This window comes from Stigmatopora argus, chromosome 8 (genome assembly GCF_051989625.1).
Source record: "Stigmatopora argus isolate UIUO_Sarg chromosome 8, RoL_Sarg_1.0, whole genome shotgun sequence".
NCBI lineage: Eukaryota > Metazoa > Chordata > Actinopteri > Syngnathiformes > Syngnathidae > Stigmatopora > Stigmatopora argus.
In genome coordinates, this window is record NC_135394.1 from 11,625,197 (window position 1) to 11,643,989 (window position 18,793).

The window sequence follows — 18,793 nt, forward strand, 5'->3', positions numbered from 1 at the left end:
CACTATGCAGGTAGGCTTCACAAACCCACTCCACTGTCTCTGTCGTCTCAAATTTATTGGCCTATGAAATGGGGTCAAATATTTTGGGACACCCTATATTTGTGAGCCTTTCTCAATGTAAAATGTGCACTAAATAGGTAAAAGTTTGTTTTTGCTAAAATTATAGGTGCTATTCAAACTTTCGGATCTCTTGTCCTAGTTGGACTTATGGCATACTACCCTGAAAGCGCCTGACCACATCTGATCTCAGAAGGTAAGCAGGGTTGGGCCTGGTTAGTACTTAGATGGGAGACCACCTGGGAATACCAGGTGCTCTAAGGTCTTATGTTACGAAGGGAAATTAGCTAAAATGCTCGCTTAGCCTGTGAGAAGCAGTGTGATCTCTAATTTTCAGAGACTCTTAGGGGAGGACCGTGGCCTGAGTGGTTAGTGCGTTACCCTCTGCACCCTCACACCTCTGGCCGTGTGGGTTCAAATCCCAGTCGGTCCTGTGTGAGGCTGCAGAAGGTAACGCACTAACCACTCAGGCCATGGGCCTCCCTTAAGAGACTGTATAATTAGAGATCCTACTGGTTCTAACAGGCTAAGCGAGCCCTTGTGCTAATTCTCCTTCGTAACATAAGAGTTTACAGCACCTGGTATTCCCAGGTGGTCTCCCATCCAAGTGCTAACCAGGCCCTACCCTGCTTACCTTTTGAGATCAAACATGATCAGGTGTTTACCTTGTAGTATGGCATAAGCCCAACTAGGACATGAGATCTGATATTTTGAGTAGCACCTATATATTTTTAGCAAGACCAAACTTTTACCTGTTTAGTGCACAATTTTCATTGAGTTTGGCCCACATATACAATGTGTTCCAAAATGTTTGACCCCATTTCGTAGGTTAATAATTTTGAGACAGCAGAGACAGTGGAGCAGGTTTGTGAAGCCTACCTGCGTAGTCCTCGGGAGAGCCACATTCCAGTCCTTTTCTTGACATTTTTGGTGCCAAGTCCCAATTTGTTTTATGGTTGGTACCTTCTTTGAAGACTTTGTGAAGGCACGCTGCACTGTCTTTGGTGACTGAGTTCCAGCATACTCACCACGCAAAAGGCCTAATCTTTTGAAGTGAACGCCATTTCTTAACTTGAAAAGATAGAAATGCCAAATGTTGCACACAAAAACTTGAAGCGTTTCTACACAAGCTGTGACATGATTTTTGACCGTTCTTTGTGAAAAACTCTAAACGCTAAAGACGTTCTAACCAAGTTTTTCGCCTCATTCCCATTCTCAGTAGAATTTTTAAATTGTTTCCTCTCCACATTACGTTCTTTGAATATTTCCTTCCGTGTTATACATTTTAACATTACAATTTAACTTACGAAACGCAGCTTTTCCTAGTCAATTTACAACCTTATTCCAACTTGATTTTGATAATACGCCAATTTTCTTTTCAGTGTGGCTTAGAGAAGCTGGTCTTGTGCGTGAATGTTACTGTGCATCTGTCCATCCCTCCGTGTGTGTGTATCTGGAGGGCAGGTCAACTTAGCCAAATGGATTAGTATCTGTGTGACAGGTACATCTTGTTTCCTCTCAAAAGAATACGTGAACACATCGCCGCATTTTCGAAGATGTGCAGAAATTTAGCGATGGAAGCACAAGCAAAAGTAAAAATTGATAAAACATAAAGCACACAACCATGGGAACAGTCGTGCATGTTTTGCCCATCTTGCACCGTCCTGCATTCCCACCAATGGTGCATGATTTGAACAGATTCCAATTTTTTCAAAATGTGTTGTGCCAGCACGTGTAATATTTTGATGTTGTCTACTTTATTTTGATATCTTTTCTATTTTTCAAAAATGTTTGGAAAGATATAAATATGTATCACCGATGATGATATGAAGTGTTGTAAAGTAGCTGCATGGAACATTTTTTATACACAAGATGTTTATAATGTGCTTTTTTTCCTCTTTTTTTTTACATTTATGGTTTTGGAAGTTGCTGGGATTGTATGACTTGTTGTGTTCTGCTTCCAATAAAAAAAACTAAAGATGGGAAATTTTAATGTCCTGAAATAGTTCAGACTTTTCGCAGGAAGGATATCTTTAGGGACTCCGGGATGATCAGCTGACCTGCGCAGATGGCTGGTGGTTCCTCATTGGGAAACGTGACGGGAAAAACTTGCTTGACGTCCAAGAAGAGCTGTCGCGTTTGAGCGTCTGCACGATCTTTAAGGAGACCCTGAAAAGGCCAAAATGGAAGATGTAACAAAAATCAATGACAGTAAAAATGTATATCATTTTTTAGATGAACAAAAACAGTCAGTTACTCTGTAGGGCGTTCAAAGTTTTACAGGTCGATATTTTAAAAAGCTATTGATGTATTCATTCTATGCCTGAACACAAAATGGCAATCTTTTATAGAGGAGGGTGGAAGATTGGTTCCAGAAGAAAAATAAAACATTTGCTAAATGTGTTGATATTAAATAGAAGAAATTGGTCTTTACCTGAACCATGCGGATGAAATTGACCGAGACCCTTTCATCAAAGTCGCCGTGAGGCGTGTAGTTGCTGAGAAGCTTTACAATCTGGGAAAAAATGGAAAGCTTATTTTAAAAGCCTGACTAAACATTAATAAAATAAGAAAATTAAACTAAACAAAAACAAGAAAATGCTGTTTAGTGTCCATGGTCTGTTTGTAAGGGAAAAAAAGTCTTACTATACATGAAATGTTTAGGAGGAAAATGACTTGCTAAACATGTTATCTTAAGAGATATACATTTTTTTTTAAAATACAGTCTTATTATACATGGTCTTTTCTTAAAGCCTGGGTCGTTTTTTAAGAAAAAAAGATATACTATATTATGTCGTTTTTTGAGAAAAAAAGCCTTACTATACTATGTCGTTTTTTTAAAGAAAAAAGCCTTACTATACTATGTCGTTTTTTAAGAAAAAAGCCTTAGTTTACTATGTCGTTTTTGTAAGGGAAAAAAAGCCTTACTCTACTATGTCATTTTTTAAGAAAAAAAAGCCTTACTATACTATGTCGTTTTTAAGAAAAAAAGCCTTACTATACTATGTCGTTTTTTAAGAAAAAAAGCCTTACTATACTATGTCGTTTTTTAAGAAAAAAGCCTTACTATACTTTGTCTTCTTTAAAAAAAAAGACATAGTATAGTAAGGCTTTTTTCCTTAAAAAAACTACATAGTATAGTAAGGCTTTTTTTCCTTAAAAAACAACATAGTAGAGTAAGGCTTTTTTTCTTTAACAAACGACATAGTATAGTAAGGCTTTTTTTCTTAAAAAACGACATAGTATAGTAAGGCTTTTTTCCTTTAAAAAACGAAATAGTATAGTAAGGGTTTTTTTCTCAAAAAACAACATAGTATAGTAGGGTTTTTTTTCTTAAAAAACAACCATTTATAGTAAGGCTTTTTTTCTTAAGAAAACGACATAGTATAGTAAGGCTTTTTTTCTTAAAAAACGACATAGTATAGTAAGGCTTTTTTTCTTAAAAAACGACATAGTATAGTAAGGCTTTTTTTCTTAAAAAACGACATAGTATAGTACGGCTTTTTTTCTTAAAAAACGACATAGTATAGTAAGGCTTTTTTTCTTAAAAAACGACACAGTATAGTAAGGCTTTTTTTCCTCAAAAAACGACATAGTATAGTAAGGGCTTTTTTCTTAAAAAACGACAGAGTATAGTAAGGCTTTTTTTCTTAAAAAAACGACATAGAATAGTAAGGCTTTTTTTCTTAAAAAACGACATAGTATAGTAAGTCTTTTTTCTTTAAACAAACGACATAGTATAGTAAGGCTTTTTTCTTTAAAAAACGACATAGTATAGTAAGGCTTTTTTCTTTAAAAAACGACATAGTATAGTAAGGCTTTTTTTCCTTAAAAAACGACATAGTAGAGTAAGGCTTTTTTTCTTTAAGAAACGACATAGTATAGTAAGGCTTTTTTTCTTAAAAAACGACATAGTATAGTAAGGCTTTTTTTCTTAAAAAACGACATAGTATAGTAAGGCTTTTTTTCTTAAAAAACGACATGGCATAGTAAGGCTTTTTTCTTAAAAAACAACCATGTATAGTAAGGCTTTTTTTCTTAAAAAAACGACATAGTATAGTAAGGCTTTTTTTCTTAAAAAACGACATAGTATAGTAAGGCTTTTTTCCTCAAAAAACGACATAGTATAGTAAGGCTTTTTTTCTTAAAAAACGACATAGTATAGTAAGGCTTTTTTTCTCAAAAAACGACATAGTAAAGTAAGGATTTTTTTCTTAAAAAATGACATAGTATAGTAAGGCTTTTTTTTCTTAAAAAATGACATAGTATAGTAAGGCTTTTTTTCTCAAAAAACGACATAGTATAGTAAGGGCTTTTTTCTTAAAAAAACGACATAGTATAGTAAGGCTATTTTTCTCAAAAAATGACAGTATAGTAAGGCTTTTTTTCGTAAAGCTTTTTTTCTTTAAAAAACGACATAGTATAGTAAGGCTTTTTTTCTTAAAAAACGACACAGTATAGTAAGGCTTTTTTTCTTTAAAAAACGACATAGTATAGTAAGGCTTTTTTTCTTAAAAAACGACATAGTATAGTAAGGCTTTTTTTCTTAAAAAACGACATAGTATAGTAAGGCTTTTTTTCTTAAAAAAACGACATAGTATAGTTGGGCTTTTTTTCTTAAAAAACGACATAGTATAGTAAGGCTTTTTTTCTTAAAAAACGACATAGTATAGTAAGGCTTTTTTTCTTAAAAAACGACATAGTATAGTAAGGCTTTTTTTCTTAAAAAACGACATGGCATAGTAAGGCTTTTTTCTTAAAAAACAACCATGTATAGTAAGGCTTTTTTTCTTAAAAAAACGACATAGTATAGTAAGGCTTTTTTTCTTAAAAAACGACATAGTATAGTAAGGCTTTTTTCCTCAAAAAACGACATAGTATAGTAAGGCTTTTTTTCTTAAAAAACGACATAGTATAGTAAGGCTTTTTTTCTCAAAAAACGACATAGTAAAGTAAGGCTTTTTTTCTTAAAAAATGACATAGTATAGTAAGGCTTTTTTTTCTTAAAAAATGACATAGTATAGTAAGGCTTTTTTTCTCAAAAAACGACATAGTATAGTAAGGGCTTTTTTCTTAAAAAAACGACATAGTATAGTAAGGCTATTTTTCTCAAAAAATGACAGTATAGTAAGGCTTTTTTTCGTAAAGCTTTTTTTCTTTAAAAAACGACATAGTATAGTAAGGCTTTTTTTCTTAAAAAACGACACAGTATAGTAAGGCTTTTTTTCTTTAAAAAACGACATAGTATAGTAAGGCTTTTTTTCTTAAAAAACGACATAGTATAGTAAGGCTTTTTTTCTCAAAAAACGACATAGTATAGTAAGGGCTTTTTTCTTTAAAAAACGACATAGTATAGTAAGGCTTTTTTCTTAAAAAACGACATAGTATAGTAAGGCTTTTTTTTCTTAAAAAACGACATAGTATAGTAAGGCTTTTTTCCTCAAAAAACGACATAGTATAGTAAGGCTTTTTTTCTTAAAAAACGACATAGTATAGTAAGGCTTTTTTTCTTAAAAAACGACATAGTATAGTAAGGCTTTTTTTCTTTAAAAAACGACATAGTATAGTAAGGCTTTTTTTCTCAGAAAACGACATAGTATAGTAAGGGCTTTTTTCTTAAAAAACGACATAGTATAGTAAGGCTTTTTTTCTTAAAAAACAACATAGTATACTAAGGCTTTTTTTCTCAAAAAACGACATAGTATAGTAGGGGCTTTTTTCTTAAAAAACGACATAGTATAGTAAGGCTTTTTTTCTTAAAAAACGACATAGTATAGTAAGGCTTTTTTCTTAAAAAACGACATAGTATGGTAAGGCTTTTTTTCTTAAAAAACGACATAGTATAGTAAGGCTTTTTTTCTTAAAAAATGACATAGTATAGTAAGGCTTTTTTTCTTTAAAAAACGACATAGTATAGTAAGGCTTTTTTTCTCAGAAAACGACATAGTATAGTAAGGGCTTTTTTCTTAAAAAACGACATAGAATAGTAAGGCTTTTTTTCTTAAAAAACGACAGTATAGTAAGGCTTTTTTTCTTAAAAAACGACACAGTAAAGTATGGCTTTTTTCTTAAAAAACGACATAGTATAGTAAGGCTTTTTTCCCTAAAAAACGACACAGTATAGTAAGGCTTTTTTTCCTCAAAAAACGACATAGTATAGTAAGGGCTTTTTTCTTAAAAAACGACATAGTATAGTAAGGCTTTTTTTCTTAAAAACGACATAGTATAGTAAGGCTTTTTTTCTTTAAAAAACGACATAGTATAGTAAGGCTTTTTTCTTTAAAAAACGACATAGTATAGTAAGGCTTTTTTTCCTTAAAAAACGACATAGTAGAGTAAGGCTTTTTTTCTTTAAAAAACGAAATAGTATAGTAAGCCTTTTTTTCTTAAAAACGACATAGTATAGTAAGGCTTTTTTTCTTAAAAAACGACATAGTATAGTAAGGTTTTTTTTCTTAAAAAACGACATAGTATAGTAAGGCTTTTTTTCTTAAAAAACGACATAGTATAGTAAGGCTTTTTTTCTCAAAAAACGACATAGTATAGTAAGGGCTTTTTTTCTTAAAAAACGACATAGTATAGTAAGGCTTTTTTCCTCAAAAAACGACATAGTATAGTAAGGCTTTTTTTCTCAAAAAACGACATAGTATAGTAAGGGCTTTTTTTCTTAAAAAACGACATAGTATAGTAAGGCTTTTTTCCTCAAAAAACGACATAGTATAGTAAGGCTTTTTTTCTTAAAAAATGACATAGTATAGTAAGGCTTTTTTTCTTAAAAAACGACATAGTATAGTAAGGCTTTTTTTCTTTAAAAAACGACATAGTATAGTAAGGCTTTTTTTCTCAGAAAACGACATAGTATAGTAAGGGCTTTTTTCTTAAAAAACGACATAGTATAGTAAGGCTTTTTTTCTTAAAAAACGACATAGTATAGTAAGGCTTTTTTTCTTAAAAAACGACATAGTATAGTAAGGCTTTTTTTCTTAAAAAACGACATGGCATAGTAAGGCTTTTTTCTTTAAAAAACGACATAGTATAGTAAGGGTTTTTTCTCAAAAAACAACATAGTATAGTAGGGGTTTTTTTCTTAAAAAACAACCATGTATAGTAAGGCTTTTTTTCTTAAAAAAACGACATAGTATAGTAAGGCTTTTTTTCTTAAAAAACGACATAGTATAGTAAGGCTTTTTTTCTTAAAAAACGACATAGTATAGTAAGGCTTTTTTTCTTAAAAAACGACATAGTAAAGTAAGGCTTTTTTTCTTAAAAAACGACGTAGTATAGTAAGGCTTTTTTCCTTAAAAAACGACATAGTATAGTAAGGTTTTTTTTCTTAAAAAACGACATAGTATAGTAAGGGCTTTTTTTCTTAAAAAACGACATAGTAAAGTAAGGCTTTTTTTCTTAAAAAACGACGTAGTATAGTAAGGCTTTTTTTCTTAAAAAACGACATAGTATAGTAAGGCTTTTTTTCTTAAAAAAACCACACAGTATAGTAAGGCTTTTTTTCTCAAAAAACGACATAGTATAGTAAGTCTTTTTTCTTTAAACAAACGACATAGTATAGTAAGGCTTTTTTCTTTAAAAAACGACATAGTATAGTAAGGCTTTTTTTCCTTAAAAAACGACATAGTAGAGTAAGGCTTTTTTTCTTTAAAAAACGACATAGTATAGTAAGGCTTTTTTTCTTAAAAAACGACATAGTATAGGAAGGCTTTTTTTCTTAAAAAACGACATAGTATAGTAAGGCTTTTTTTCTTAAAAAACGACATAGTATAGTAAGGCTTTTTTCTTAAAAAACGACATAGTATAGTAAGGCTTTTTTTTCTTAAAAAACGACATAGTATAGTAAGGCTTTTTTCCTCAAAAAACGACATAGTATAGTAAGGCTTTTTTTCTTAAAAAACGACATAGTATAGTAAGGCTTTTTTTCTTAAAAAACGACATAGTATAGTAAGGCTTTTTTTCTCAGAAAACGACATAGTATAGTAAGGGCTTTTTTCTTAAAAAACGACATAGTATAGTAAGGCTTTTTTTCTTAAAAAACAACATAGTATACTAAGGCTTTTTTTCTCAAAAAACGACATAGTATAGTAGGGGCTTTTTTCTTAAAAAACGACATAGTATAGTAAGGCTTTTTTTCTTAAAAAACGACATAGTATAGTAAGGCTTTTTTCTTAAAAAACGACATAGTATAGTAAGGCTTTTTTCCTCAAAAAACGACATAGTATGGTAAGGCTTTTTTTCTTAAAAACGACATAGTATAGTAAGGCTTTTTTTCTTAAAAAATGACATAGTATAGTAAGGCTTTTTTTCTTTAAAAAACGACATAGTATAGTAAGGCTTTTTTTCTCAGAAAACGACATAGTATAGTAAGGGCTTTTTTCTTAAAAAACGACATAGAATAGTAAGGCTTTTTTTCTTAAAAAACGACAGTATAGTAAGGCTTTTTTTCTTAAAAAACGACACAGTAAAGTATGGCTTTTTTCTTAAAAAACGACATAGTATAGTAAGGGCTTTTTTCTTAAAAAACGACATAGTATAGTAAGGCTTTTTTTCTTAAAAACGACATAGTATAGTAAGGCTTTTTTTCTTTAAAAAACGACATAGTATAGTAAGGCTTTTTTCTTTAAAAAACGACATAGTATAGTAAGGCTTTTTTTCCTTAAAAAACGACATAGTAGAGTAAGGCTTTTTTTCTTTAAAAAACGAAATAGTATAGTAAGCCTTTTTTTCTTAAAAACGACATAGTATAGTAAGGCTTTTTTTCTTAAAAAACGACATAGTATAGTAAGGCTTTTTTTCTTAAAAAACGACATAGTATAGTAAGGCTTTTTTTCTTAAAAAACGACATAGTATAGTAAGGCTTTTTTTCTCAAAAAACGACATAGTATAGTAAGGGCTTTTTTTCTTAAAAAACGACATAGTATAGTAAGGCTTTTTTCCTCAAAAAACGACATAGTATAGTAAGGCTTTTTTTCTCAAAAAACGACATAGTATAGTAAGGGCTTTTTTTCTTAAAAAACGACATAGTATAGTAAGGCTTTTTTCCTCAAAAAACGACATAGTATAGTAAGGCTTTTTTTCTTAAAAAATGACATAGTATAGTAAGGCTTTTTTTCTTAAAAAACGACATAGTATAGTAAGGCTTTTTTTCTTTAAAAAACGACATAGTATAGTAAGGCTTTTTTTCTCAGAAAACGACATAGTATAGTAAGGGCTTTTTTCTTAAAAAACGACATAGTATAGTAAGGCTTTTTTTCTTAAAAAACGACATAGTATAGTAAGGCTTTTTTTCTTAAAAAACGACATAGTATAGTAAGGCTTTTTTTCTTAAAAAACGACATGGCATAGTAAGGCTTTTTTCTTTAAAAAACGACATAGTATAGTAAGGGTTTTTTCTCAAAAAACAACATAGTATAGTAGGGTTTTTTTTCTTAAAAAACAACCATGTATAGTAAGGCTTTTTTTCTTAAAAAAACGACATAGTATAGTAAGGCTTTTTTTCTTAAAAAACGACATAGTATAGTAAGGCTTTTTTTCTTAAAAAACGACATAGTATAGTAAGGCTTTTTTTCTTAAAAAACGACATAGTAAAGTAAGGCTTTTTTTCTTAAAAAACGACGTAGTATAGTAAGGCTTTTTTCCTTAAAAAACGACATAGTATAGTAAGGTTTTTTTTCTTAAAAAACGACATAGTATAGTAAGGGCTTTTTTTCTTAAAAAACGACATAGTAAAGTAAGGCTTTTTTTCTTAAAAAACGACGTAGTATAGTAAGGCTTTTTTTCTTAAAAAACGACATAGTATAGTAAGGCTTTTTTTCTTAAAAAAACCACACAGTATAGTAAGGCTTTTTTTCTCAAAAAACGACATAGTATAGTAAGTCTTTTTTCTTTAAACAAACGACATAGTATAGTAAGGCTTTTTTCTTTAAAAAACGACATAGTATAGTAAGGCTTTTTTTTCCTTAAAAAACGACATAGTAGAGTAAGGCTTTTTTTCTTTAAAAAACGACATAGTATAGTAAGGCTTTTTTTCTTAAAAAACGACATAGTATAGGAAGGCTTTTTTTCTTAAAAAACGACATAGTATAGTAAGGCTTTTTTTCTTAAAAAACGACATAGTATAGTAAGGTTTTTTTTCTTAAAAAACGACATAGTATAGTAAGGGCTTTTTTTCTTAAAAAACGACATAGTATAGTAAGGCTTTTTTCCTCAAAAAATGACATAGTATAGTAAGGCTTTTTTTCTTAAAAAATGACATAGTATAGTAAGGCTTTTTTTCTTAAAAAACGACATAGTATAGTAAGGCTTTTTTTCTTTAAAAAACGACATAGTATAGTAAGGCTTTTTTTCTCAGAAAACGACATAGTATAGTAAGGGCTTTTTTCTTAAAAAACGACATAGTATAGTAAGGCTTTTTTTCTTAAAAAACGACATAGTATAGTAAGGCTTTTTTTCTTAAAAAACGACATAGTATAGTAAGGCTTTTTTTCTCAAAAAACAACATAGTATAGTAAGGGCTTTTTTTCTTAAAAAACGACATAGTATAGTAAGGCTTTTTCCCTCAAAAAACGACATAGTATAGTAAGGCTTTTTTTCTCAAAAAACGACATAGTATAGTAAGGGCTTTTTTTCTTAAAAAACGACATAGTATAGTAAGGCTTTTTTCCTCAAAAAACGACATAGTATAGTAAGGCTTTTTTTCTTAAAAAACGACACAGTATAGTAAGGCTTTTTTTCTTAAAAAACGACATAGTATAGTAAGGCTTTTTTTCTTTAAAAAACGACATAGTATAGTAAGGCTTTTTTTCTCAGAAAACGACATAGTATAGTAAGGGCGTTTTTCTTAAAAAACGACATAGTATAGTAAGGCTTTTTTTCTTAAAAAACGACATAGTATAGTAAGGCTTTTTTTCTTAAAAAACGACATAGTATAGTAAGGCTTTTTTTCTTAAAAAACGACATGGCATAGTAAGGCTTTTTTCTTAAAAAAACGACATAGTATAGTAAGGGTTTTTTTCTCAAAAAACAACATAGTATAGTAGGGTTTTTTTTCTTAAAAAACAACCATGTATAGTAAGGCTTTTTTTCTTAAAAAAACGACATAGTATAGTAAGGCTTTTTTTCTTAAAAAACGACACGGTATAGTAAGGCTTTTTTTCTTAAAAAACGACATAGTATAGTAAGGCTTTTTTTCTTTAAAAAACGACATAGTATAGTAAGGCTTTTTTTCTCAGAAAACGACATAGTATAGTAAGGGCGTTTTTCTTAAAAAACGACATAGTATAGTAAGGCTTTTTTTCTTAAAAAACGACATAGTATAGTAAGGCTTTTTTTCTTAAAAAACGACATAGTATAGTAAGGCTTTTTTTCTTAAAAAACGACATGGCATAGTAAGGCTTTTTTCTTAAAAAAACGACATAGTATAGTAAGGGTTTTTTTCTCAAAAAACAACATAGTATAGTAGGGTTTTTTTTCTTAAAAAACAACCATGTATAGTAAGGCTTTTTTTCTTTAAAAAACGACATAGTATAGTAAGGCTTTTTTTCTTAAAAAACGACATAGTATAGTAAGGCTTTTTTTCTTAAAAAACGACATAGTTTAGTAAGGCTTTTTTTCTTAAAAAACGACATAGTATAGTAAGGCTTTTTTTCTCAAAAAACGACATAGTATAGTAAGTCTTTTTTCTTTAAACAAACGACATAGTATAGTAAGGCTTTTTTTTCTTAAAAAACGACATAGTATAGTAAGGCTTTTTTTCTTAAAAAAACCACACAGTATAGTAAGGCTTTTTTTCTCAAAAAACGACATAGTATAGTAAGTCTTTTTTCTTTAAACAAACGACATAGTATAGTAAGGCTTTTTTTCTTAAAAAACGACATAGTATAGTAAGGCTTTTTTCTTTAAAAAACGACATAGTATAGTAAGGCTTTTTTTCCTTAAAAAACGACATAGTAGAGTAAGGCTTTTTTTCTTTAAAAAACGACATAGTATAGTAAGGCTTTTTTTCTTAAAAAACGACATAGTATAGGAAGGCTTTTTTTCTTAAAAAACGACATAGTATAGTAAGGCTTTTTTTCCTTAAAAAACGACATAGTAGAGTAAGGCTTTTTTTCTTTAAAAAACGACATAGTATAGTAAGGCTTTTTTCCTCAAAAAACGACATAGTATAGTAAGGCTTTTTTTCTTAAAAAACGACATAGTATAGTAAGGCTTTTTTTCTTAAAAAACGACATAGTATAGTAAGGCTTTTTTTCTTAAAAAACGACATAGTATAGTAAGGCTTTTTTCCCCAAAAAACGACGTAGTATAGTAAGGCTTTTTTTCTTAAAAAACGACATAGTAAAGTATGGCTTTTTTTCTTAAAAAACGACATAGTATAGTAAGGCTTTTTTTCTTAAAAAACGACATAGTATAGTAAGGCTTTTTTTCTTAAAAAACGACACAGTATAGTAAGGCTTTTTTTCCTCAAAAAACGAGCTTTTTTCTTAAAAAACGACATAGTATAGTAAGGGCTTTTTTTCTTAAAAAACGACATAGTATAGTAAGGCTTTTTTCCTCAAAAAACGACATAGTATAGTAAGGCTTTTTTTCTTAAAAACGACATAGTATAGTAAGGCTTTTTTTCTTAAAAAACGACATAGTATAGTAAGGCTTTTTTTCTTTAAAAAACGACATAGTATAGTAAGGCTTTTTTTCTCAGAAAACGACATAGTATAGTAAGGGCTTTTTTTTTAAAAAAACGACATAGTATAGTAAGGCTCTTTTTCTTAAAAAACGACATAGTATAGTAAGGCTTTTTTTCTTAAAAAAACGACATAGAATAGTAAGGCTTTTTTTCTTAAAAAACGACATAGTATAGCAAGTCTTTTTTCTTTAAACAAACAACATAGTATAGTAAGTCTTTTTTTCTTAAAAAACGACATAGTATAGTAAGGCTTTTTTTCTTTAAAAACGACATAGTATAGTAAGGCTTTTTTTCTTAAAAAACGACATAGTATAGTAAAGGCTTTTTTTCCTCAAAAAACGACATAGTATAGTAAGGGCTTTTTTCTTAAAAAACGACATAGTATAGTAAGGCTTTTTTTCTTAAAAAAACGACATAGAATAGTAAGGCTTTTTTTTCTTAAAAAACGAAATAGTATAGTAAGTCTTTTTTCTTTAAACAAACGACATAGTATAGTAAGGCTTTTTTTCTTAAAAAATGACATAGTATAGTAAGGCTTTTTTTCTTAAAAAAACGACATAGTATAGTAAGGCTTTTTTTCTTAAAAAACGACATAGTATAGTAAGGCTTTTTTTCTTAAAAAACGACATAGTTTAGTAAGGCTTTTTTTCTTAAAAAACGACATAGTATAGTAAGGCTTTTTTTCTTAAAAAACGACATAGTATAGTAAGGCTTTTTTTCTTAAAAAACGACATAGTATAGTAAGGCTTTTTTTCTTAAAAAACGACATAGTATAGTAAGGCTTTTTTTCTTAAAAAACGACATAGTATAGTAAGGCTTTTTTTCCTCAAAAAACGACAGTATAGTAAGGGCTTTTTTCTTTAAAAACGACATAGTATAGTAAGGCTTTTTTTCTTAAAAAAACGACATAGAATAGTAAGGCTTTTTTTCTTAAAAAACGACATAGTATAGTAAGTCTTTTTTCTTTAAACAAACGACATAGTATAGTAAGGCTTTTTTTCTTAAAAAACGACATAGTATAGTAAGGCTTTTTTCTTAAAAAACGACATTGTATAGTAAGGCTTTTTTTCTTAAAAAATGACATAGTATAGTAAGGCTTTTTTTCTTAAAAAACGACATAGTATAGTAAGGCTTTTTTTCTTAAAAAACAACATAGTATAGTAAGGCTTTTTTTCTTTAAAAACGACATAGTATAGTAAGGCTTTTTTCCTTAAAAAAACGACATAGTATAGTAAGGCTTTTTTCCTTAAAAAACGACATAGTATAGTAAGGCTTTTTTTCTTAAAAAACGACATAGTATAGTAAGGCTTTTTTTCTTAAAAAACGACATAGTATAGTAAGGCTTTTTTCTTAAAAAACGACATAGTAAAGTAAGGCTTTTTTCTTAAAAAACGACATAGTAAAGTAAGGCTTTTTTCTCCAAAAATGACATAGTATAGTAAGGCTTTTTTTCTTAAAAAACGACATAGTGTAGTAAGTCTTTTTTCTTTAAACAAACGACATAGTATAGTAAGGGCTTTTTTCTTAAAAAAACGACATAGTATAGTAAGGCTTTTTTTCTCAAAAAACAACATAGTATAGTAAGGCTTTTTTTCTCAAAAAACGACATAGTATAGTAAGGCTTTTTTTCTTAAAAAACGACATAGTATAGTAAGGCTTTTTTTCTCAAAAAATGACATAGTATAGTTAGGCTTTTTTTCTTTAAAAAACGACATCGTATAGTAAGGCTTTTTTTCTTTAAAAAACGAAATAGTCTAGTAAGGCTTTTTTTCTTTAAAAAACGACATAGTAAAGTAAGGCTTTTTTCTCAAAAAATGACATAGTACAGTAAGGGCTTTCTTCTTAAAAAACGAATATAGTATAGTAAGGCTTTTTTCTTAAAAAACGACCATGTATAGTAAGGCTTTTTTTCTTTAAAAAAACAACATAGTATAGTAAGGCTTTTTATCATAAAAATACGACATAGTATAGTAAGGCTTTTTTTCCTTAAAAATACGACATAGTATAGTAAGGCTTTTTTCTTAAAAAACGACATAGTATAGAAAGGGTTTTTTTCTTTAAAAAAACGACATAGTATAGTAAGGGATTTTTTCTTTAAAAAACGACATAGTATAGTAAGGCTTTTTTCTTTAAAAAATGACATAGTATAGTAAGGCTTTTTTTCTTAAAAAACGACATAGTATAGTAAGGCTTTTTTTCTTTAAAAACGACATAGTATAGTAAGGCTTTTTTTCTTAAAATAAGACATAGTACAGTGTTGGAATAATCATTATTATAAATGTGTTTGCAATGCTTACTTAGGAATAGAAAGCCTTATTATAAACATGCTTACTGTATTAATCAATATATTTGCTTATTAGGAATAGTAATGCTCATCCTGAATGTGTAACAATATTAAACAATATATATATGTGTTGAACGCTGTGCTTTTATGTTAGAGTTATTGGCATTAATAAAAGCCATTTTAACGCATGCCTTGCTAAAGTAAGGACTGGTTCACATCAAGAGGACAGGGAATGGCCATGGGCATGGAGAGGTCTCACAACAATTGCTCTTGGGAACTGCAAACTGTTTTCGGCTTCGGAGGACTCACGACAGGTGCTCTTGGGAACTGAGGACTGTTTACGGCTTCGGAAGATGGTCTCACAACAAGCGCTCTTGGGAACCAAGGACTGTTTCGGGAAGATTCGACAGGACCTACAATTGTTTTGATAACTGTGCAAAATTGTTGTGAGACTCTACGAATGTTTAGACTTCTGTGGGGCATGGCGTTAAAACCTTATGAATAAATTAGCGAAACGGACTTCGAGTTGTTACAATAATCTTGACCGGAAGAGCGGGAGGATGTATTCTCGTCTTGCAAGAATTAAATGGTGATGTGACTACAGATGCCTTTTTTATTGAAAGCTGAATTGGAAATACCTAAGGATAAACATACAATTGGATGAACCTAACAAGACATAGTATAGTAAGGCTTTTTTCTTAAAAAACGACATAGTATAGTAAGGCTTTTTTTCTTTAAAAAACGACATAGTATAGTAAGGCTTTTTTTCTTAAAAAACGACATAGTATAGTAAGGCTTTTTTTCTTAAAAAACGACATAGTATAGTAAGGCTTTTTTTCTTAAAAAACGACATAGTATAGTAAGGGCTTTTTTTCTTAAAAAACGACATAGTATAGCAAGGCTTTTTTCCTCAAAAAACGACATAGTATAGTAAGGCTTTTTTTCTTAAAAAACGACATAGTATAGTAAGGCTTTTTTTCTTAAAAAACGACATAGTATAGTAAGGCTTTTTTTCTTTAAAAAACGACATAGTATAGTACGGCTTTTTTTCTCAGGAAAACGACATAGCATAGTAAGGGCTTTTTTCTTAAAAAACGACATAGTATAGTAAGGCTTTTTTTCTTAAAAAACGACATAGTATAGTAAGGCTTTTTTTCTTAAAAAACGACATAGTATAGTAAAGCTTTTTTTCTCAAAAAACAACATAGTAAAGTAAGGGCTTTTTTCTTAAAAAACGACATAGTATAGTAAGGCTTTTTTTCTTAAAAAACGACATAGTATAGTAAGGCTTTTTTTCTCAAAAAACGAAATAGTATAGTAAAGCTTTTTTTCTTTAAAAAACGACATAGTATAGTAAGGCTTTTTTTCTTTAAAAAACGACATAGTATAGTAAGGCTTTTTTTCTCAGAAAACGACATAGTATAGTAAGGGCTTTTTTCTTAAAAAACGACATAGTATAGTAAGGCTTTTTTTCTTAAAAAACGACATAGTATAGTAAGGCTTTTTTTCTTAAAAAACGACATAGTATAGTAAAGCTTTTTTTCTCAAAAAACGACATAGTAAAGTAAGGGCTTTTTTCTTAAAAAACGACATAGTATAGTAAGGCTTTTTTTCTTAAAAAACGACATAGTATAGTAAGGCTTTTTTTCTCAAAAAACGAAATAGTATAGTAAAGCTTTTTTTCTTTAAAAAACGACATAGTATAGTAAGGCTTTTTTTCTTTAAAAAACGACATAGTATAGTAATGCTTTTTTTCTTAAAAAACGACATAGTATAGTAAGGCTTTTTGTCTCAAAAAACGACATAGTATAGTAAGGGCTTTTTTCTTTAAAAAACGACATAGTATAGTAAGGCTTTTTTCCTTAAAAAACGACATAGTATAGTAAGGCTTTTTTTCTTAAAAAACGACATAGTATAGTAAGGCTTTTTTCTTAAAAAACGACATAGTATAGTAAGGCTTTTTTTCTTTAAAAAAGACAGTATAGTAAGGCTTTTTTCTTAAAAAACGACATAGTATAGTAAGGCTTTTTTTCTCAAAAAACGACATAGTATAGTAAGGGTTTTTTTCTTAAAAAACGACATAGTATAGTAAGGCTTTTTTTCTTAAAAAAAACACCATGCATAGTAAGGCTTTTTTTCTTAAAAAAACGACATAGAATAGTAAGGCTTTTTTTCTTAAAAAACGACATAGTATAGTAAGTCTTTTTTCTTTAAACAAACGACATAGTATAGTAAGGCTTTTTTCTTTAAAAAAAACTACATAGTATCGTAAGGCTTTTTTTCCTTAAAAAACGACATAGTAGAGTAAGGCTTTTTTTCTTTTAAAAAACGACATAGTATAGTAAGGCTTTTTTTCTTAAAAAACGACATAGTATAGTAAGGCTTTTTTCTCAAAAAACGACATAGTATAGTAAGGGCTTTTTTCTTAAAAAACGACATAGTATAGTATGGCTTTTTTTCTTAAAAAACGACATAGTAAAGTAAGGCTTTTTTCTCAAAAAATGACATAGTATAGTAAGGGCTTTTTTCTTAAAAAACGACATAGTATAGTAAGGCTTTTTTTCTTTAAAAAACGAAATAGTATAGTAAAGCTCTTTTTCTTTAAAAAACGACATAATATAGTAAGGCTTTTTTTCTCAGAAAACGACATAGTATAGTAACGGCTTTTTTCTTAAAAAACGACATAGTATAGTAAAGCTTTTTTTCTCAAAAAACGACATAGTATAGTAAGGGCTTTTTTCTTAAAAAACAACATAGTATAGTAGGGCTTTTTTTCTTAAAAAACGACATAGTATAGTAAGGCTTTTTTTCTCAAAAAACGACATAGTATAGTAAGGGCTTTTTTTCTTAAAAACGACATAGTATAGTAAGGCTTTTTTCCTCAAAAAACGACATAGTATAGTAAGGCTTTTTTTCTTAAAAAACGACATAGTATAGTAAGTCTTTTTTCTTTAAACAAACGACATAGTATAGTAAGGCTTTTTTCTTAAAAAACGACATAGTATAGTAAGGCTTTTTTTCTTAAAAAACGACATAGTATAGTAAGGTTTTTTTTCTTAAAAAACGACATAGTATAGTAAGGGCTTTTTTTCTTAAAAAACGACATAGTATAGTAAGGCTTTTTTCCTCAAAAAACGACATAGTATAGTAAGGCTTTTTTTCTTAAAAAACGACATAGTATAGTAAGGCTTTTTTTCTTAAAAAATGACATAGTATAGTAAGGCTTTTTTTCTTTAAAAAACGACATAGTATAGTAAGGCTTTTTTTCTTAAAAAACGACATAGTATAGTAAGGCTTTTTTTCTTAAAAAACGACATAGTATAGTAAAGGCTTTTTTTCCTCAAAAAACGACATAGTATAGTAAGGGCTTTTTTCTTAAAAAACGACATAGTATAGTAAGGCTTTTTTTCTTAAAAAACGACATAGTATAGTAAGGTTTTTTTTTCTTAAAAAACGACATAGTATAGTAAGGCTTTTTTCCTCAAAAAACGACATAGTATAGTAAGGCTTTTTTTCTTAAAAAACGACATAGTATGTGTGGCTTTTTTTCTTAAAAAACGACATAGTATAGTAAGGCTTTTTTTCTTTAAAAAACGACATAGTATAGTAAGGCTTTTTTTCTCAGAAAACGACATAGTATAGTAAGGGCTTTTTTCTTAAAAAACGACATAGTATAGTAAGGCTTTTTTTCTTAAAAAACGACATAGTAAGGCTTTTTTTCTTAAAAAACGACATAGTATAGTAAGGCTTTTTTTCTCAAA

The 18,793-nt window shown here is 29.2% G+C and overlaps 1 protein-coding gene and 1 pseudogene across 1 annotated transcript in view; one reads left to right on the forward strand and one right to left on the reverse strand.

The window, feature by feature from the left end:
* Positions 1-203: 203 nt before the first annotated feature.
* LOC144080744 (5S ribosomal RNA) lies at positions 204-321 on the forward strand (annotated as a pseudogene).
* Positions 322-1,881: 1,560 nt separating this feature from the next.
* LOC144078568 (unconventional myosin-Va) overlaps positions 1,882-18,793 on the reverse strand; it is a 38,542-nt gene continuing 21,630 nt past the window's right edge. Inside the window, exons 34-35 of the mRNA XM_077606745.1 lie at positions 2,492-2,572; positions 1,882-2,226 (exon numbers count right to left, since the gene is read on the reverse strand). Coding sequence (XP_077462871.1) covers positions 2,065-2,226; positions 2,492-2,572 — 243 coding nt within the window. The 3' untranslated portion in view covers positions 1,882-2,064. The remainder of the gene's footprint in view (positions 2,227-2,491; positions 2,573-18,793) is intronic.